The 22,066-nt window shown below is 34.5% G+C and overlaps 2 protein-coding genes across 3 annotated transcripts; both read right to left on the bottom strand.

Moving 5' to 3' along the window:
- Positions 1 to 1,293: 1,293 nt before the first annotated feature.
- LOC141604891 (uncharacterized) lies at positions 1,294 to 9,351 on the bottom strand. Of its 2 annotated transcripts, none has more exons than XM_074423444.1 (9): positions 8,858 to 9,351; positions 8,028 to 8,140; positions 7,057 to 7,264; positions 6,483 to 6,969; positions 5,978 to 6,229; positions 5,676 to 5,873; positions 5,344 to 5,427; positions 2,876 to 5,194; positions 1,294 to 1,885 (listed from the first exon to the last, which is right to left on the bottom strand). In XM_074423444.1, the coding sequence occupies exons 1-9, from the start codon at positions 9,010 to 9,012 to the stop codon at positions 1,550 to 1,552; spliced, it is 4,152 nt and encodes a 1,383-aa protein (XP_074279545.1). In that variant the 5' UTR covers positions 9,013 to 9,351; the 3' UTR covers positions 1,294 to 1,549. The 2 variants fall into 2 exon arrangements, with proteins under 2 accessions (XP_074279545.1, XP_074279546.1); XM_074423445.1 differs by having other exon boundaries at positions 5,682 to 5,873.
- Positions 9,352 to 14,170: 4,819 nt separating this feature from the next.
- LOC141607050 (beta-amyrin 6-beta-monooxygenase-like) lies at positions 14,171 to 21,253 on the bottom strand. The gene is made up of 3 exons (XM_074426422.1): positions 20,243 to 21,253; positions 18,614 to 18,801; positions 14,171 to 14,479 (listed from the first exon to the last, which is right to left on the bottom strand). Exons 1-3 carry the CDS (start codon positions 21,228 to 21,230, stop codon positions 14,183 to 14,185), a joined length of 1,473 nt encoding a protein of 490 aa, XP_074282523.1. The 5' UTR covers positions 21,231 to 21,253; the 3' UTR covers positions 14,171 to 14,182.
- Between the last annotated feature and the right edge of the window lie 813 nt (positions 21,254 to 22,066).

The following is a 22,066-nucleotide window of genomic DNA, read 5'->3' as shown; positions in this document are numbered from 1 at the left end:
ATAGATAAGACAAATAGCAAAAGACTTGTCTTTATTTATGCAACTAACATGTCTTTGACCCGTTTTATCCGTCATAAGAGAGACTTATTATTTTTTAAAAGTGATAATTATTAATTATTAATTTGGTTACAAAGTCATTAGTATTCAATCATCAATTCATCATGCATGAAGATGGATAATACATTAATACAATAAATACCCTATTGATTGATTGGTTGATGGGTTGATCATTGATCTAGTCAGAAAATGTGTGCGCAAGTTGCAGGGATAAGCCAAAGCCAGACTTATGATGAACTAGTTGGTATCCCACGTTTCCACAAGATTATTATATCAGTTTTAAAATTATAACGGATTAAATATTGCTATAATTCATATAGTTAGATATTTATATGTGACGAGCTTTTTATTATTATCAAGTTATTTTTTGTCTTGTCTGGCTATTGTCTTGTTTCGTGTTTAAGACGGATATATTTGTGTTAAACAAGAATTTATGATCTAGATACTTTCAACGTCTTTGGAATGGAGGGTCAATTACCGAATTAACTGTCCGAAATAAATTAGGTAATAGAGAGAATAAATGAGGAGTGAGTTGATGTGCATAAGATCAGATCGGAAATATTGACCGGGAAGTTGAGAGGAAAATGGAGAGAATTCTGACTTGGTACAATTTGCGATTGTAAAATATATTTCATGTGCAATTGACATATGGTTGTTAAAATGATGATAAGAATATTTCAAAATGCAACTACTATAGTTATCAAATTGATAAGAAGTATGGAGTAATAGATTAATATCAAATTGAGTGGTTAATTCAGTCAAACAATCTTCTATTTGAGCTTGAGCAAGTAGTGATTTAAGACTTAGTCTATTGCCTATAAGGCTACATGGTTAGCACTTAGCACCAATACTAATTAAAAATAAACTCAAAGGCAATTGACTTAATGTTATTAAAATGATAATTAAAGTAGACTTGATTAATGGATTAATTAATTAATTTGCTTTTAGGAGGACTTAATTTTAATTTCGTTTTGATTCGGTTTACAATCATTTCGACTAGTCATTTTAATCATTATATTTAGGTCGATAGTGATTAAACTTAATGTATTAACACTTCGAGTCAAGTCATATTTAATTTGGACCGAATGTGAGAATAGCGCACCAAAGTCCATTATACTTCAATTCACTAAAAATGTACGAAGTAATATTTTGGAATTTTCAGATATTAATTGAGTTGAACAATTTCAGTAAAACGGTTTTACGAGAAAAAATGAGACTACAAAATTGAGAACTAAATTGAATTAAATTGGAGCAAGTTTGATAATATCGCCAAATATATCGAAAAACACAGTGCAAGTTAAACCAACATGCCAGAAAGATTCAGCAAGTCCTGTACAACCCGTCTTCGACTCCGCGGGTCTCGGATCAGACCAACGCAAATACTACTAGTGCTAGTTAATATTTGATGCAAAATATTAATCACTTAATTTACATGGGTATTTAAAGATAGTTCTACAAAAAGACAATCTCATCTTAGACAAAGCCAGCACTCTCAAGTATCGGAAACCTCGAATTTGTCAGCCTGCACTGAAACACCAGTCCATAAGCTATGCATGAAATCCAATTGTCGGAAATCGGTCGACTTAAGAGACATTCTGTATAGTTCCTTGAGTTTCTCAATGTCTCCTGTCCTTTTAGAAGACGGAGAAGAGGGTGTCGAGGCAGTTTTGTTTTGACTTCTTGGAAGAGAGGAAGCTAACATTGTCTTCAGTAACATCTGTAGTTGTCTCCAGAATTTAGTATAAACCTCATTTTCTGGATTTTCTGACAGCGGTTTCTCGGAGACGTGGCGTCCTTCAAGTAGGCAAGACAATGCTGTTTCTAACATCTGCAGAATTAAAGGATTGTCATAATTCAACTTAGAAATGAAGCAAAGCAATTATATCTGAGCCTAGTAAACAGTGCTGCCTATTATGATGAAATAGACGTCATTTGACGCAATTCTAAGCAATTTCGTGAGGCATCCTTTGCAAGAAACTGATTGAACTAATTGATGTACAGATCTGGCCTATACGGATTCACACGCTTATTCTTCATTGCACAACACACGTCTAAAAGGGATATGCGGACTATTGGCTTGGGCAGAAAGAGTACTATACCCTGCCTAAGGAAGAATTTGATGCAAAAAAGAGGTCAAGACGTAGAAAACAGGATTGAATAAATGAAATATACAACTGGCTACCGTTAAGTGGTGAGTCACCCGTTGTTTGGATTGAGGGATTTGGAAGGACAGGTAGAGAGGGAAGGGTCTTGCACTCTTGCACGTGTGGTTCTAGCCGGGGAGGGAAATGAGCGGAGAGCTAGAGACAAAATCCCTAAGTATGGTTGAGGGGGAGAGACATGGCGGTAGAGGGAAACAGAGGCGTTCATTTTCCCTCCTACAAGAGGAACTAAAATCCTTCCAAAAAAAGCATTGCTTTATTCTCCCTCCTCCTCCCGTCCCTCCATTTCCCTTCCCCCTCCTCAGGAGGGTGAAGGTACAAGATACTTCAAATGACGAGAGTTGATAGCAATGAAACCAGACCCAGCTAAGATAGAAAACCCACGTCTTTGAAAGACAGCCAAACCTTAGGATGAGTTCAGCTTCTAAGGGATTTTGGAATACGTTTTCAACTTGGAATTTGGAAATTTAACGTACCCCAAAATCTCAAATCCTCACCCCATCTAACTGTAGGGCTATTTTACCCAAATTTTTATCATGAAAAGTTTGTCATAAATTCAACCAAGTGCGTCAAATCCAGGACGTGAAGATTTAAGGGAAGGGGTGTAATGACTAATGAGCCTAGGAACAAAAACATTTACGAGTATAGGAACATACCGTATGCGAGTGAAAAGAAGTGGATAGGCTTGATAACAGTACTGCTCTCTCAATAAGCATTGTTAGGTACATGAGAGGATGTGTCTTGGCACTGTAAAATTCCATAGCTTTTTGCCAGTTCCACTCGGCTAAGGAAAGATATTGCTTTGCCTTTTGGAGAACACTGCTTTCACCTTTAGATTGGCTGTTATTTCTAAGGCTAGATGTAGAGAACTTCAAGCATCGATCTCTCTGATAGCAAGCAAGCTGGAAATAAGCATACGCAGCTTCTTGTTTCCGTAAATCACCCAGAGATTCATAGATAGACAAAGCCTCCCGAATGGCATCATTAGCCGAAATCCCAATCTGCTTGTTATCATTCTTGGTTCTTTTCTCATTAATACCACGAGCCCGCACCCGGTCTTCCATGGCTCCTTTTGCGGAAAAATATGCAAATGTATCTTCTCGAGCTAGCAGCATGCCGAGCTTCAGATAAGTATGAGCAAACTGAGTAAAAACTTCATTTCCCAAACTGTTTAAAACATCATCTTTTTCACCAGTAATGTTGATAAACTCAGACTTCGCTGCGCCATAGAATTCAATTGACCTACAATACTCATATTTAGCGGTGTCCATAGCTTGTTGGTGTGCATTGCGTGAAACCATGTTTGATTTAAGATATTCCAAGTTTGAAACTAACTCCTCGGCCAGTGCCCGTCTACCATGACCTAGGTTGCAATAAATCAGTATAACATTGGTATGATCAGATACCTCTCTGAATGCATCTATAGCCTTGGCAAAAGCAACTTCAGCTTTGCTCAAGTTTTTGCCTTGAAGCCTCCTCCTTCCTAGTTCATTGCAAGCCCATCCTATTTTCTTGAGCACGGACTGCAACTCATCGGAACCCATAGGGAGCTTACCAAAGGCCTTTTTAGCTGATTCAAAGCATGTTAAAGCCGCTGAAAGAATGTCATCTGCATCCATATTTTCACGGCTTTGAAGGTACTTAAAGATTCCACCACTCCTATTTTTAGGTGATTCTCGGGAAGAAGCCGAAGAATTTGACCGATATTCATCTTCCTCATGAGTCGCTTTACTCGTTTCCTCGACTGTACCAGAGTCTACTTTGGGCTTTATGTTTCCCGAATTTTCCCCGAACGTTCCTTTTTGGTGAACATGGATATTCTCGGAGTCTCCTGGGAGTGTGGCTGCTGTGTTACGGGAATTTCGTTTACCCTGCCTTCTGCCACTAATTAATGGGTTCGTGTCTCCACTGCTGCTTGCACTGTTGCCACTGCTAGCCCGATCACTTTGACAGCTACAGTTCACTAAAGAGCATGTGGTACAGTTCTCTACATCCTGACCCAACTTTTTCTTAAGCCGTAGGAGTTCCTTCACAACTTCTGATGACATTTTCAACTCCTGAGTAGAAGGGTTTTGGGGTAATGGTGAAGCGATCTCTTTGGATTTTACAGCAAGAAAATCAACATAGACATCTCCAACTAGCATCCAAGCTTTCGCCCAAAAGAGATAGGTTAAAGAGAAATCCACAACATTATTATCAAAACAGGTCCTTTTCAATCGAATTTTACCATCTATTAACTCTCGTCCACTCTGGCTATGTGGGCCATTACCCATGGAGGAGATAAATTTTGTGTCATCGAGATACTGAGGCACTGACCCATATACAGAACATGCAACTTCAACGACTTTTAAAGCCTGTAAAAGCTGGCCATCTTCTTTGTAAGCTTGCCCAAGCGCTAAATAAGACTCTCCCATCAGAAGAATCAATTTCCAAAGCTTGTTGTCGATCTTAGATGTTGGTAGCCACTCCCGAATGTCGCAAACTTCAATACAATCAGTGTCCCCACAAGCACAGATAGAAAAGTTTTCAGCATCAACATTAAAGGGATCATCTTCAGCAACCTGCAATTGCCGGGTCCACCTCAGTGATTTGATGGCTTGAGAAATGTGATGAACAGCAGCAAGCTTGGATGAGATTGGATCCGGGATAGTCTGAATCAAGTTAGCCGAGGTTGACGTCATCTTATAGCCTTCATCCCCCTTAGCATCCAAATCATCAGATGTGCTAAAACCGTTATACTCCAAAGGATCGGCTCCAGATGCCTCAGAAGATGAGTCCTGAGAGTTCTCGAGATCAACAGATGGTGTACCATGGATGCTTGATTCTGATATACAACTCACAATATCCAAGGATTCCTCTTCTTGATCAACAATAGTAACTTCGGAAGTGAAGGGGAAAACTTCGGCTAAATCCAATTCTTCGTCACTATTTAAGATGAGCCTAGCGAACTGCTCGTGTGCATATGCACGCACAACCTAGAGAAAGGGGATTCACGAGTCGATCAACAGGTCTATTTCAAAACCAAAAAAATGAAAAATAACAATCCACAATTTAGGCGTGCAAGCGTGCACTATTCCATTATAAACAACTGATAAACAAGACACAGTAATCATAGAAGAGTTACCAGGTGATCTGGCTGATCTTGCTCATCCAAAAGCTCCAAACATTTTCGGACATATTCAATGCACTTGTATCGATTGTTGGGAGCCTGGAAAAAAACCCACCGATATCAGTAAAAAATATTGACACAAAAACTCATATGAGACAGTCTTACATATTTGACCAACCAAGTAACCTTACACTTAAATGTGAATCCCATGAAAGAAAGGTTATTCACTTGTTCTCACATGTGAGACCGTCTCAATGTGAGTGAGACTATCTCATGCACGACTTGAAACTTTGAAAAAGCCAACTTTTAAGTATATGAAAGTATATGAAAGCAAAGATTTGAATTACCATTACCATTGAAAGTGATAGTCTATGTGCTACGCGATAAAGGAGCGTTCCAAGGGACAATAAAGACTCGGTTCGTCCTCTATAGATCAATGATGGCAATGGGCTTGAACAATTATCATTATTCTCTGATGAATGGTTTTTGGGAATCACAGAGAGATCAAATAGTTGAATCACATCTTCACCCGCATTTTTATGTAGCTGGACAAAAAACAATCGGGTTCAAAGAAAGGAATAGTAAACAAATAATTGATATACAAGACCAATAAAGCGAAAGGAACTAATATAAAAGGCAAACACCATACCCAATAAGCACCAGGATCTTGCTTGCAGTTTGCTTGAAGAAACCTTAGCACGGAAAGACCATTTTGCTGAACAACATAAGGATGAAATGCTGGACAACCATCCTCGGATACGCCCTTTACAAGAAAAATGTCGTCTGTTTTCAAAAGCTCATAACTTTGAACGACGCCATTTCGATGATAACATATGGCCAATTCTGGAACACTTGCCATAACATTATCCAACCATGCTTCAAGCCATGCTAATGGCGTAACCTGAGAATTTTGGGAAAAGAAGAACATAAAGGAGCAAGAAAATGTTATCATGATCAACAGACCACTACATGAGGAAAAAGGAACATAAAAGAGCAAGAAAATGATATCACGATTAACAGACCACTACAGACAATAATTATTTTCATTTTTGATAAAAAAAAACACATAGGGTATTGATTAAAGCACGCCAAGAGTGAAAACAATGTACAAAAAACGATATAGAGAACAATTATTTAACAAGCGTATGACACACCTGTCGAGATATATCCCATAAATGTAAGCTCACAGAAACATATTTTTCATTACTGAACACAAGTAAGTCACTCCCAAGGAGCATGCGAAAGTTGTGAAACTGCCAAAATTGAACTCGTAAGAACTCGTTGTTCGTGTTTGTTCCATTTTTTTCAGTTTCGTGCACTGGACGTCTGGGGGGCTTGTTTCTCTTGTTCCTATTTTCCCAATAAAAACCATCCTTTTTGCCTTTTGAATAATCTGAATGCTTTTCACGATCCTCATGTGTATCAAATTTATCAGTGGAGGCATCAGGTGGTTTGACAGAACTTCCTGAATTATGCAGAATAGAAGATTTGTTATCTCCATCAGAAGACGTGAAATGAGTTGGTGGACAGTCACAAGCCTCCATCCTAACTGAATGCATTGCAAAATTCAAGAAAAGGGACTCATTTGAGCTTTTGGGTTGGTTTCTCCTAACTAATCGTTCTCCTTCTTCAATATCAGGCCTGAGAATTTGTAAAAGATACTGTAAAAAAACGAAGTATATACATTCAACGGACGACAAAAAACCCAAAAAAAGGGCAAAACCATACCCAGCATTAAGGATAAGAGTCTGCCCAACACGGTGAACTGCAATTGATAATCTCGCTTTAGAGTATGGCATCTTAAAAATTTGCTTAATTATGTCAGCCGGAGCAATGACATCAATTTCATCACCATACTCCACCAACCCCGAAACAGCAAGAGCCTCACCCTTCCTAGACAGATTAGATGTTACGGCACCATCATCCCAGGGGACACCTGCAAATCCATTTGGCCATTAGCACAAGGCCACGATTATTAATTCAAGAACCCGAATAAACTAACAAGAAAATCATGAATCAACACACTCCGCCAAAAGGGGGTAAAAGGGAAAGGCAACACGTGAAGAAAAGAACACACAGCACAGCACAACAAAATCAGAGGTTCCAAGGACTAATTTCATCATCCGTCTTTGGTTCATATTTCAAAATCACCGATTCAAGAGTCATCCAACATGCAAATTCCTACTTTGGTTGATCGTACAAATACAAAACCAATATATATGGAAAATCAAACATGAAAAACGAGTGACTTTGAATTCTGTGTCTATTCGTTTGGCTTCTTTCACCAATTAGGTCTTACACACATATGCACCTTACTATCCATAGCCTCTGCACAACGTAGCCAAAAAGAAACATCTTTGTGCTCTCAGCAAGCCTACTTCCAACATTTACGATCAATTTTGCCAACCAAACACAATGTGCTACCCCCCAACCAAATGTCAATCTAGTGATTAAATTGTGACACAACCAGGTGCCACTATTTAAGCTGAACACTCTAAACTGAAGGGTATTTTTTCCTTTTGGGTCTAGCACTTCATTTGAGAATCATACAAGATGTGGATCATACTTTTATCAAACCTACGAAATTTTACAATCACCCATATATGTGAAGTTCAAAGTAAACAGAACCACGACATTTAAAATTCTTAGCTCAATAAAGGTAGTAACTTAAGAAATATTAGCACCGGAATTACCATTACCTTCAGGAGGTTTAGTGGGAAGCACAGCCGCAGGATGAACAGGAAGAACCGTATCTGGAGGCATATTCAGATCAGTCTCAGTTGGCAGCATCCTATACCTTGGTGCACTCACCCTATAATTACATCACATAACACACACCAATCAATCTTCAATTATTCACTCAGATGAACAAAAGTTGCAAATTCCATAACAAACAATAACTGATAAAAACTTAAGATAAACCCAAAATCTACCCCTAAAGGGCGGCGGATGTATGCAGCCTTACCCTTGTGGTAACATCACAAAGAGGCTGTTTCGGAATGACCCAAATTGAAAATTGCGTCTAGAATTGCATCGAATCACTGAATGAATAAAAGTTGAAAACTTCCCAATAAAACCGATATCATATCAAACAAATTAACTGACAAATACTCCTAAACATAGCAAAATCAATACAATTGGGAAGAAACACACCAATTAACTATCAATCAAACAATCATCCAAATTAACAAAAATTGCAAACTTTACAATAAACCCAATAATACAACAAGCTTAATCAACTGGCAAAAAGCTAAATACAGCAGAATCAATACAATTGAGAAGAAACCCACCAATTAACTATTAAAAATTCATCCAAATTAACAAAAATTACAAACATTACGATCAAACACATATCAAAACAAGCAAATTAACTGATAAAAAACTAATTGCAGCAAATTGAGAAGAAACCCTACCAATTAACTATCAAAAATTCACCCAAATTAACAAAAATTACAAACTTTATGATCAAAAACATATTAAAACAATCAAATTAACTGATAAAAAAAAAAAAAGATAGAAGAATTAATACGTTTGAGAAGAAGGAATAAGATCAGAAGTGAAAGAACGAAAGGATTTATCAGTAGGAACAGGTATTGAACCACATAGAAATCCAACTGGTTTTGGTCTCACTATTTCCAATCTTCCTACACATTGCAATTCTTTTGAATTGCTTGTTTTCTCCATTGTTGCTTTTTTTGATGATTTCTCAACTTTTCACAGTAATTTTATTCATTCAACTGTTTGAGTTTTTGATCAACGATTTAGAACGTTTCAACTTCTGGGTTTTTTGGGGTGCAATTTTTTTTCAGGAATTTGCTTGAGAGGTAAGAGTAAGACTTGAGACGAGATCAACACCTTACCCTTTCACGTTTTGGGTGAGGTTGCGGGGTGCCGGTGAAACGAGACAGTTCGTTAGTAGAATAAGCTTGGATTGGTTAGAGTTCGGCTCGTGCGAGTTCAGTGTTCGAGCTAGAGTCGGGAGTTTTAACGAGTCAAGCCGAGTTAACGTTAGGTCGGTTCAAAAAGTTGTAATGGCACGGACTGATGCCATAAAATAATACTCCGTAGTATCTTTCTCGTATTTTATAAAATATATTACTATTTTTATGATAATATACTAGTTTAAATCGTGTGCAATATATGCACGGTATTTATAGAATTTTACTTTTTAGTGTACACTGTATTATTTATGGATTTTAAATTGATAATTCACTTATCTTTTATGTTTCTCATCACTAATATTAATTTGAGCAATAAAAATTTAAATTATAAAAAGTCATGAAATGAATATTTTAATGAAAGTTTTCTTTCACCGGAAAATTAATGATGTTATTTCTAAAATATTTTTACTATTAACATTTTTGTGCAACTTCTTATCATTAAAAGTCAATGAATTTTTATGTAGAATTATTTTTAAAAAAAGTATACAGTTTTTTTTTATCATACTCGTATAATAATGGAGATAAATTTATGTACACAAATAAGATTATACATCCAGTTGTACCATAAGCATGGTACAACCAAGTATAAGAATTCGAGCTTACGTGTATTCTTTCTGAGCTAATTTAAATTTCATGTTTTTAATGTGTAAATGAATGAACTCAATACTTTCTAATAAAGCTCATATTCTTTAATATAAAGCTCGGATACTTTGACACAAAGCTCAGGTTCTGCACCGTACAACATATACAACTGGTTGTATAGTCTATGAATTGATTTATGTATAATGTGAAATAATATAGAATGTTTTAAATATTAAATTTATTAAAAGATTGTGTCATTAAAAGATTGTGAGATAATATATGCTAAAAATACTACACTTTATTTTAGGAAATATTATTTAGGCGGGAAAAATAAGAGTCGCCTATTCATTTAGTAAATAGGGGATTTGTATAATCATATTAAATTTTTTGATTTGGCCCAACTTTAATATATAACCTTCTAATCCCATTATTGAAAATATCGAAAGAAGAAAATCGATATTTAACAATTATATATAGACTCAAGTTGAGCTTCAGGCTATGGGTAAAGCCGTGAACTTGGTGATGAGCTAATGTTTACAAACTCGGGTGAGCTAGGGATCGAGTTTTGTTTCATGAACACAAGCCGAGCAAGTTCAAGCTACTGCTCGACTCGACCCGTTATCATCCCTAAGCCCAACCCAGCCTAGCAGGAATTTGCAGGTCTTTGACGATTCGGTTTTCACAAATTGTTATATAGGACAATGTCAAGAGTACGATTAGCCTAAAAATTAATGTCAAAGTGTACGAGTTAGTAACTATATAAAATCATCAATTTTTTCATAATATTTTGTAGTTTATTGTGATAACTAATAACTGATATCATATATTATATTAAAGCTGAAACCATCAGCCTAATCGTCCGCCATGTGTCATCGGCTTAAAAATTGCCACGTGTAATCTTCCCTTTTAATCTGACGCGTCATTTACGAATTATGCATGTTGTGATTGACTTACAAAAAATCAACTGATTCAAAATAAAAAAAAAAAAACATTCCTTAAATGACTAACTATATAATATTCTTTGACTCCTAATTTAAGTCACGTAATTAACAATCAATTTAAAAAAAATCAAGTAAAGATTCCTTAATTAATCATGAACCAATATCTTTTGGATTCTCTTAAAAAATAATTTCCACAAAAATATGCTTCAATTCATATTTTCAACATAGAATATTCTTAAATTAAGTAGAAAATAAAATCTCTTACTGGTATTACCGCAATTAACTATCTATCATGCTAAATATAATAATTTTGAAAGTTAAGATACATATATATGGTAAGAAAATTAATATCCCGTTAATTTCCAATAATATTCCAATAATATTCTACCACTATTTTCGGAAATAATTATTATAATGATATAGGTAGATATTATATTTGCATAAACAAACATAAAAATGGTACACGGTAAAATCCCCAATAATCATGGAAAACAAGTTAATTGCATATTTTTGAAAAAAAAAAACTTGGAAATGATGGGTTGATTTAATTTGAATTTTTTACTTTCTTTGAGTGAAGACCGTTTTTTAAGATAAGACTATTATTTTTATGGTTTTATTAGACACAATACAAATCCTCTGTTTCATTTTAAGTCCTATATTAATTATATTCTATTTTTGTTTCCTTATGTCATATATTTGGGTCAAATTTGATCGAGTCGGTCATTTCAGCATTCCATTTTGTTTTATTTCATGTATCGTATTATCAACACAAAATTTGATATATTCGGAAAAGAGTTTAAAATCGGTTTTATCAACACAAAATTTCCTATTTATAAGGTAGTGTTAGACTATTGAATTTTTTATTTTATTTTTGATGATAATAAGCAAATTCATAAATTAGTTATTTTAGATCTTTCAATTAGGTTGGTTTAGATCATATATATCCTGGTTCGGAATTACAGAAATGACAGTTGTATTATCCGATAAAATTCATTCTTTTGTCAAAAATATGACAAAATATATCAATACTTTTGAATTCCTTTTTTTTTTGTCACAAAATTAGTGAATAGCCGTGTAGATGCAAACTGCTCAAGAGTTGGTCAATGGTAATAACTTTCAAGTAGACCAGTCAAACGGGTCGGGCGGAACGGGTCACACGAGTCGGGTCATATGGGTCTAAGGTCGGGTCAGCGTCAGAGTACGGGTCAAAATAATGTTTATGACGTCTTTTATTTTACATTTTTCAGCTAGAAAACATACATTTTAAATTAAATCATATTCTAATAATATACTTATATTCATTACGTATCGTGCTTATGTTAAGAAATTTATAAAAATAAAAATTATTTTATTAAAATTGCCTCTCATAAACTACTATAACGTGTAAGTTTTGCTACTAATCATAAATTTTGATTTTTCTCTAAATTAAAGTGTGTTATTTAATAAAAGGAGCGGAAGACAATATTTCATTACCTTGAAATAATCTTACTTTATGAGATCATGAGCAATAGATAATACAAAATAGCCAAACAATCAATTTAGATACTAATTGGAGTGACTTTAAAAATTTTCTAACTACTAATGCATAACATTGTCACATTGAAAGGTAATGAGTAAACAAGTTGTTAGCAAAAAAAAATACGTTACACATTTTAATTCTATTGTTCAATCTCCTATTAATGCAATGGGTTGGTGATGATGGGGTGGGGAAGTCGCATAAAGTTACGATAAGGGTTAGAGGTTACACATGGGGTGGGCAGGGATGATGGTGGTTATACTGGAGGTACGGTGGGGGACATAAGGGATGGTGGAGGCAAGAGGTGGTAGGGTAGTTGGAGGACGTAGGATATCAATTGCAGGATGGTTGAGAGGGACGTCGTGGTCCGAGGTGTTGGGTGTGACCACCACTTCACTGGAGGGTGTGCTGTTGGGTCTCAAGGTAGTCGATCAGTGATAGTGAATGCTGCTTCTAGACATCCAGGTGATGGTGGCTGAGATATGAAATGAGAGAAAAGGTAGAGAATTGATAGAAGAACAAAAAAAAGGGGTAATAACAAAAAAAACGCGTACAAAAATGTGTAAAATTAAATGTATACTGCGTAAATATTCAGGTTACGTCTACAACAATTTTATATCCCCTTTTTAGATTTCACCTCTCATAAGTTAAAAAGTTGAGGAAAAAAAAAACAAAGTATTTCAAATAAAATTAAACAACATAAACATATCAAAAATATATGGGTAGACAAAGTAAAAATTTCTAAACTTTAGTAATTTACTAAATCCAAAAAATACATAAATTTTACTTTTAATAATACTTTTTGTTACCACCCGTGTATTGCACGGGTTCAAAAACTAGTTAGATTTGTTTTTGTTGAACTCTTTTGTAAAGTAATATAGCTCATTTACAAAGTTATTGAACTCTCTCACAAAGTTATTGAATTAGCTTTAAAATCAGTTCTGTTACATCGTAAAAGAGCTCGTTTTGTTAACAAAAATGTATAACAAATGGTAAACCTATATACTCCCTCTATTTTTTTTATATATGACTTTCTCACATTTCGAGACACTCCCTTCTCTCTTCAATATCTCTTAAAATATAAGACTAAATATTATGATATATATACTCATATGAAAGAGTTTTTCGTAAGGAATTTAATGTTACCATTTTTATATTTTTTAAACAAATATATTTTTGTAAATATTAAAGTCAAAGGCTTACCTCGTAAATGTAAAACATCATATATAAAAAAGTGGAGAGAGTATTAGGCTTAACGCAATTCGATTTCATGTAAAATATATTTAAAAAATAGATATAAGTAGCTAGGTGCGACCGGATACCAACACTTCAAGTTAATTGATTAACGAGAATAAAAGTAGAATATTTTGAGCCCATTTTCTCTCCATTTCCCCAAAAGAAATTGAGAGGCAATTACCTATTAATGATCCGGATCGCATATTGACAACATCTAACGGTTCTAAATTTACGCATAAAAATAAAGGAAAATGAGGGTAAAAGAGAAAATTATTATTTAAGGAAATTGTGAGAGAAAATGGAGAAGATTCATGTCCGAATATTTTTTGGTACATATAATGGGATTATTATATGGTAGAGTTGTCACATTTGAAGACTTTTGGTACGACTAAAATACTCCGAAACTTTTTGTGTATTAGCCAAGCATAAGCTTAGTTAAACATGTTACATGTCCAACAAACATCCAGTTATCCTATGGAGTTTCTTTCCTAGTCCCTCTAATTTAACCGGATTATTTATGTTTGATTAAAATACTTTTTATAAAAGAAAAAAGTAAAAATATAAACAACGTGTCGTGTTGAATTGGAGGGAGTAATTATTTAGTACTAACATGAAACTCCCTTATGTATTCAAGAGTACTAGTGAGGCTGAAGGAAAATTCTTAGGCCTTTCGTCGGAATCGGATCTGGATTATAAATTATCTTCTCTTGATCAGGATTAATCTTTTTAAATCTGAATTTAGTCACAACATTATGTAAAAAAACGAGCATTTCTATACGTGCAAATTCCTTTCCAGCACACATACGAGGCCCTCCTCCAAATGGTACGAATGTATAAGGTGCTGGTTCATTATTTGCAAATCTTTCTGGGTCGAATTTTTCCGGATCCGGGAAGTAATCAGGGTTCTTATGTGTTGAATGCAATGTCCAATGTACCTGCGTAACAATATTAATGTTCTAGTAAACAAACACAAGATAGACAAATGCCATAATCAAAGACAAGTAGTATTGGCAGAGATATCTTAGTTGGTAAAGTCAAGAGATGTGGTACTCATGATCAGAGTTTAAACCCTGTCACTCTGTCAGCACTAAAAGAGATGTGGTACTCATGATCAGAGTTCGAACCCTGTCAGCACTAAAACCGGCCACCGTCTGTGTTCGAACCCCGTCAGCATTTAAATAGGTACGTTAACATCGTCTGAATGTCCAAACAATATAGATATAGAATAAAAAAAATTATATAGATAGATTTGTTCATACCTTCTGTTGGAAATATAGTATCACTATAGGGGCGAAGATATAATTATAGAATATTTGTTGTTGTGTCGTGGTATGGAGGCCACTGAATGAGAAACGAAATCGCCCCGACTACGGTACAAATCGATATAGGCGTCGTCCCCCAAGGTCACACAACACTCCTAAAAGTTGTGTACTCAACCATTAGGAGTTGGAACTCATATGGTATGCTCAAAATTATCATAGAGAAGTAGTATAGATATATGGAATATGTATGTCTCAAATGACTACACTTCTCATATTTATAGTGATTAATTAACATCATAATCACAAAGATAGTGGCATAACTCCACCATAAACATGGCAATAAACATGGAGTTAGTGGCTATAATTATGCAAGTAGTGGTGAGATGCTTTTACGAGGTAATGGAAGGCATCTCTCTAATACAATGTATTTAGACGACATTGCTAGCCTTAGCATTACTTCCAACAATCCCCCACTAATGCAAAGGATAGACAAAAATTCTGAGCACATTAATAAGGATCGATACTTAAGTATTAGTGTCTTTCGACTTGAACTAACACATTAGTGAAATGGAACAATTCTTTCATCATCTAGAGAGTGAACGAATCTTGAACTCCTAGACTCCGGGGTAAATTCCAAACACATACCTCACCTTAAGTTCCAAACGAGTTCCGCGATACAATTCAATAAATTTATGGCCAAATGAACCTTGGGATTCTCACGAGTGCTCTAGAGAGATAGCCTAGTCTCTCATAGAAGGAGGTCAATCCTTCACACTCGCGTAGGTGATTCCAACAAGTCTATCTCCATATAAACCACTCACGCATGAGCTATAGAATCATTAAGAGCTCTAAGGCTCAACCTCTCAACATAGCGGTGAATCCATCAAATCTTTCTCAATAAGACCACCCACATAAAGGGATATGGATTCATTAAAAGCTCTAAGGCTCAACCTTTCAACATAGCGGTGAATCCATCAAGTCCTTCTCAATAGGACCACCCATATAAAGGGATATAGATTCATTAAGAGAAATATCTCAACCTCCATCATTACGGTGATCTCATCAAGTCCGTCTCACAAGGACCACCCAATTTTGGGCTATAAGACAATTAAGAGCTATATGCCCAACCTTCCAAAATAGTGTACATGTCATAGGAATGGGAAGTGTACACAAGTATGAGTTATCTATGGCTTCGTTAGACCACCCTTGCATAGCAAGTTCCGGTATCCACCACAAATTCCTCAACTAATAGGCTTTTGCCCCATTCCCCTCGACAATTCTAGGACTTATTTCTTTCTTAGTCCATTAGCTTAAATATGCTCCACTCAAATTTCACAAAGATAATAATTTGTGAGCATATTATTCCCAATCAACTTTCTCAAATCAAATCTGCATCAAATGTGTAAATCTGCAAGTCATTATACACATTATTTTAGCATTACTAAGTTGATATTAGTATTATGCTAAAGATAAACATTAGGCAAAACTCCATGCCCCCACAATTAAGTAGTAGCTAATAATAGCTTCACAATCACCCTGCATCTTACCCTGCAAGATTAAGAGCAATATAATATGCTTACACAATAGACAAGGTTATAATAGTCTTCTCAATAGACTTAAAACAAGATCACCATTAAAAGGTGAAAATGTATAGTACTCACCATAGATCTCACCTTATCGATCGTCAATACCTTTTGGTCGATCCAATATCTTTCTAGATATGCAACATAATGCAATTCTTAATATTGCACCTTAGGCACTTCACCAAATGTGAATGATAACTTTGGTAATGAATACACAAACAACATGTACTTAGCTGCATAAGCTACATTGAAGTACCTTAATTATACATATTAGACTTCTCACAATAGTCAAAACATTATTCTAATTAAATATAGAGCTCCACTCTCATGTCGTTTAAAAGAACAAATAACCTTCTTTATTATTTTATCTTTCTAATAAATTGACATAGAATAAATCATACACGTAGTATTTGTGATTTTGCACCCAAAATCATTTTATTTACTAAAAGCTCTATATACATCATCATTCTTATATTAGAAAACAACGAATCTCGATGATTGTTTTACTTATATTTACTCTTTGCAAATCCACAATATTTTACAAAAAGAATTGTACACCTTACTCATATAATAACAATCATCATAATCTCATATAGTGTGGTATAAGCTAAGTGACGTAACCAACAAAATACACTACAATATTTTGGTCAGTTAATCATGTATAAAACATACACTCATGTATAAAACAAACACTCGTTATTTTCTATGTATCCCCACAATCAAAATATTTCTTAGATACATACTCCACATAACTGAAATATGAAATCTAAACATGATGAATAATTTTATCAAATAATAAATTGAACGTCTTCCCCCACATGTTGTCACGCCACAAATTAGTGACAAACATACTCGTTCAAACAAAATATATACATTATTCATTCATTAACCATCTCAACTTTTAGATATCATATAATTGTACACGACAATTTATAATCTCCATAATCTACTTTTATGAAGCTTTGACAAATATTCATTTTCAATATTTGTCGCACACACAAACATTTCCAAGATAGTATGTATATCAATTGAAAAAAAATATTTAGCCCCCACATTTGGTTCATAACTCAAATATCAATTTTAGTTCATCTCATAATCAAAACTAAAAAATCAATCCAAATGTGTGAAACATTTTGCATGATATACATATTATACAGATAAAAATATCTTGGACACTCAATCATTCTAGCTACTTGTCAATCAAAATCTTGGAACAATTTTCTTCACATATTCTTGAAATCAATTATCAAGACTAATATTACCAAGATTTTAGACACGTCGTACCAAATAAAGCAGTAGCTGAGAAACATACAAAAGATTAAGGCATATATAATTGACCAAACCTTTATATTTATCATCATAAATATTTGTAAAGGAAATTCACGGGAACATACCTTAATCACAAGAATTAATTGAGCAATAAAATTATAGATAATACCATTCTTCTATGAATCTTCAAAAACTTTTCAGCACACTACCAAGACATTGCTGCCCATTTTAAGGATAGAATATGGCCGAATCTGCTCAAGGCTTCAACTACAAAGTTGTAGCCCTTCTTCTTAGCTTTCCAACGCCATATTACACGCCTCAAACAAAGCTCTAGAGACCGAGTTATGGCCAAAATACCGATCTGATGTCTCACTTTCCGCGGCCTGATTCTTATACACGAAGAACAATATTTTTGGCCAATAGAAATAATTCCAATGACAAAAATAATGAACACAACAACAATAATAGCGATAAGATTTCGTTTCTCAATTGTTGGAAATATAGTATCACTATAGGGGCGAAGATATAATTATAGAATATTTGTTGTTGTGTCGTGGTATGGAGGCCACTGAATGAGAAACGAAATCGCCCCGACTACGGTACAAATCGATATAGGCGTCGTCCCCCAAGGTCACACAACACTCCTAAAAGTTGTGTACTCAACCATTAGGAGTTGGAACTCATATGGTATGCTCAAAATTATCATAGAGAAGTAGTATAGATATATGGAATATGTATGTCTCAAATGACTACACTTCTCATATTTATAGTGATTAATTAACATCATAATCACAAAGATAGTGGCATAACTCCACCATAAACATGGCAATAAACATGGAGTTAGTGGCTATAATTATGCAAGTAGTGGTGAGATGCTTTTACGAGGTAATGGAAGGCATCTCTCTAATACAATGTATTTAGACGACATTGCTAGCCTTAGCATTACTTCCAACACCTTCCACCCTTTTGGGATGTGAAATCCTGCATAAGTAAAATCAGATTTAGCTTCCCTAAAATTTCCAGGAACTGGTGATGAAACTCTCATTGTTTCACATATTACATTCCATGAATACTTCATTTTCTGAACATCAATCCATGTTAATTGTTCTCCTGCTTCTTTTGATTCTGATATCTTCAATTGTTCTGATATGCGGAGTATGAAATATGAAAAATATTAAATTCAGTTTTTCCACATCTTTAAGAGAAAAATGGAAATTTTGTGATAAATATCATAAAAAATTGAAATAATAAGCACTTTTTTAGACTTTATTGTCATATTTATCATAAAACTTTTCATTTAAGTCTTCTTAACATATTTACTTATGGCACACTTTAAAAAGACCGAGTTAGTAATACTGTAATACTCTCTATATCTAAAGTATTTATTCACTTTTTTATTACTCTTTGCGAGAAATATTTAATCAAATACGAGTATAAACATAATATATTAAATTCGTTGTCCTTGGGTGAGCATCTTTGTCTCCGAACCTAACAAAAAAATCTACTTATTTAGACTCATTTACATATAAATAGTTGGTGAAGAAAATCCTATACTTTAATTATTTTAATTTACAATAAATAAATGAATGTTTATTACATAAGTACTTATAGTCCACGCAAATATGATACAAAAAAGCCAGGATGAAAACTGAAAAGTACAAGAAACCACATAAGTTCAGGAAAAACAAAGCATACATGTTAAACATCAAACGATAAGACTCTTTTCTTTTGGGTTGGAAATAGCTAATTGCACTGAACTGAATTTAATAAAACTGAATTAAATAGAGATGAACATAACTGAACTAAACATGGCTAAACTGAAATGAAATGAATTTAATTAAGTCTAAAAGAACATGGCTAAATAATTACTAAATAATTGTTAATTAAGACAATGATATAAAAATTTTATTATTAAAAATAAAAATAAAAATCAGCTACTTATTTTATTTGTCCCGATGAATTATTTTGATCTATTTTCAGTTTAGGATGTATTAGTCAATTGGTATTTAATTAAAATTTTAACAAGTTTTTGGTTGAAAACGACACGTGTAAGTGAATGAAATAATGTAAATAATTAATCATTTTACATTTTCTCTTGTTTTCAATCTTGAACTTTCAGCCAAAAACAATAGATAAATATCGAAAGTAAGTCGCATCACTTGTGGCCTCGTCCCGGCCTACTGTGCTTGAAGGGGGAAATGGCAAGACCCAGAACCGAAAGGTAGGCTTCGTGCCAGGCTGTGTTGTGCCGGTAAAATGAAAATAATGGACTCGACACGACCCATGATGTGTCATGTCATGCCGTGTTTGAGCGTGGACCAACACGACCCATTTCTTTGTATTTTGGGTGTGTCTAACTGTCTAACTTGTGTCGTGCGTGGTTTAGGCACAATCTTTTTTTCTCAAACTTAGGCCCAAGCACGGCCATGTCTGTCGTACGGTGCTGGGCCGTGTCAATTTCATGTGGTGCCAAAATGGGTTATGCGTGCATGCATGCCGGGGCATGTCAGACCAACTACCCGCGTGCCTGTTTCCATCTCTAACTAGAACGAAGGGACTATAAAAAAGTGTTTGTAGTACATACCTTGGAGAACTTTTTCATAAACATGGGGGTGATCCGCAAGGTGACTAATCAAAAAAGCAATAGTAGTGCTAGTAGGATAAAAACCAGCAAACATTAGACCAATAACCTTGCTAGCAATTTCCTCTTCACTCAAACCCTTATTATTTTTATCACAATCAATAATCAACCTACTTAACAAATCCAATTGATAATTATTATTATTATTATTATTATTATTATTATTTCGCATAATTATATGTGACATTTCTTGTCTCCTCTGCTTAATAATTTCAACAAGTTTCTCTCTAACAAGTTTCCCTCCCTTAATAGCCTTATAATACGGCATACCGGGAAGATTAATCGGCACAGAGAAAATCCCGTCGAGCAATCGAAAAAAGGGTTTTGCAATATCACTCAATTGCTCTAAGCTTGGATTGACCAAAACCCTACAAGAAAGTGCAAAAATGAACTCTTTTGCTAGTGTGTACACTTTAACCTCATTATTAGGCAACCAATTTTCACGTACATGTTGTTGTACCATAGAGTGTACTAGTGGCACGTATTGTTGAATTGTGTCTCCTCTAAGGAACTTATAGGCTAAATTGTCGGCCGGTTTCCCGGACGCTGAGTCCTTATTATTTGTTTTCGGATAAGAAAGTGCACCGGCGACAGAGCTAGGTAACCAGTAATTGACCAATTTACCCTCATTCGAGAAAAGGAATTTATTTGCCTTTGGACCACAAAAGACCACGGTTTTTTCCCCGGCTAGCGAGGTTTTAAAGACCTCGGGGGAGTACATAGTCATACGATCATGTATGAATTTTGCAGGGCATGAGACATATGCTAGGGTTTCTCCAAATATAGGCCAACCAATTTTGCCTGGGGGTAGTTTCGGAATTTTGGATGGTTTTCGAGTTTTTGAACGTTCATTCAAAATTATGAGACTTATAACAAGGAGGGTAATTATGCTTGTAATGCCTAGGCTAAAGTAAAAGAAATTTGGAGCCATGTTAAGGTATTTTGTTGAGTACATTGCTACTTTTATTTGTAATAATGAGCATAAGCCAAAGCCAAACTATCTATGTGCTTAAATAGCCTTCACCTTTGTTTCAAGGCCTACCAAATTCCCAATCAAGAATTAATTAATACTGTATATATCTCGTCACGCATTTTGATAAATTTTAAAAAAACGTATGGAAATGAAATTAATAATTAAGCAAATAATGTTGACCCTTTTTTTTCAAACGGTTTTTCTATCCTATGCCCACTAGGCATAGGATAAGAAACTCAAAAAGGAAAGAAATAAATGATATTTTTATGGGAAATTGCAATATCAATTACTTTTACTTTTATTTACAAGAAAATACATTTATTACTTTCTTTTTTAGGGTTTTTATCCTATGCCTATTGGGCATAGGTTAGAAAAGCCCTTTTTCAAATTATTTATTGATAAACACCTTAGTATAAAATTTTATAATGCAACACATACATAACTAGAGACAGAGGTTTAACGTCAGCCCTTAAAATATCTTGACTAGTATATATATAGAGGAATGAGGATTTAGATTTGAGGCTTTTCACTTACCATCTTTAAAGTCGGTGGATAGTAACCATATTTAGGTGCTGTTTGGCCTTGCTTATGGAAAATGACTTTTCCTTTTTTAAAGGAGTTTATTCACAAGTTACTTTTCGAAAAAAATTTAGTTGTTTGACCATACTTTTGTAAAAGCGCGGTTTCTCACAAAATTATATGTTTGGCCTAACTACTTTAATACAACTTTTGTTTGCTTATTTGGTTATTTTATGTAAAAAGAAAAAGTAGAAGTAGAAGTAGTAAATATCTAC

The sequence above is a fragment of the Silene latifolia genome, chromosome 10 (assembly GCF_048544455.1).
Source record: "Silene latifolia isolate original U9 population chromosome 10, ASM4854445v1, whole genome shotgun sequence".
NCBI lineage: Eukaryota > Viridiplantae > Streptophyta > Magnoliopsida > Caryophyllales > Caryophyllaceae > Silene > Silene latifolia.
The sequence above is the reverse complement of the archived record's forward strand: the minus strand, read 5'-3'. Positions and strand labels throughout refer to the sequence as shown.

Bases quoted from the DNA above. Each gene is read 5' to 3' on its own strand.
- LOC141604891 (XM_074423444.1), bottom strand. From the start codon at position 9,012: ATGGAGAAAACAAGCAATTCAAAAGAATTGCAATGTGTAGGAAGATTG. The intron at 8,141-8,857 runs GTATTAATTCTT...ATGTAATTATAG, and splicing joins CTTATTCCTTCTTCTCAAAC to GGTGAGTGCACCAAGGTATA. The intron at 5,874-5,977 runs GTATGGTGTTTG...TTTTTTGTCCAG, and splicing joins AAGATCCTGGTGCTTATTGG to CTACATAAAAATGCGGGTGA.
- LOC141607050 (XM_074426422.1), bottom strand. From the start codon at position 21,230: ATGGCTCCAAATTTCTTTTACTTTAGCCTAGGCATTACAAGCATAATT. The intron at 18,802-20,242 runs GTATGTACTACA...TCCGCATATCAG, and splicing joins TTATGAAAAAGTTCTCCAAG to AACAATTGAAGATATCAGAA. The intron at 14,480-18,613 runs GTGTTGGAAGTA...ATTGTTACGCAG, and splicing joins ACATCCCAAAAGGGTGGAAG to GTACATTGGACATTGCATTC.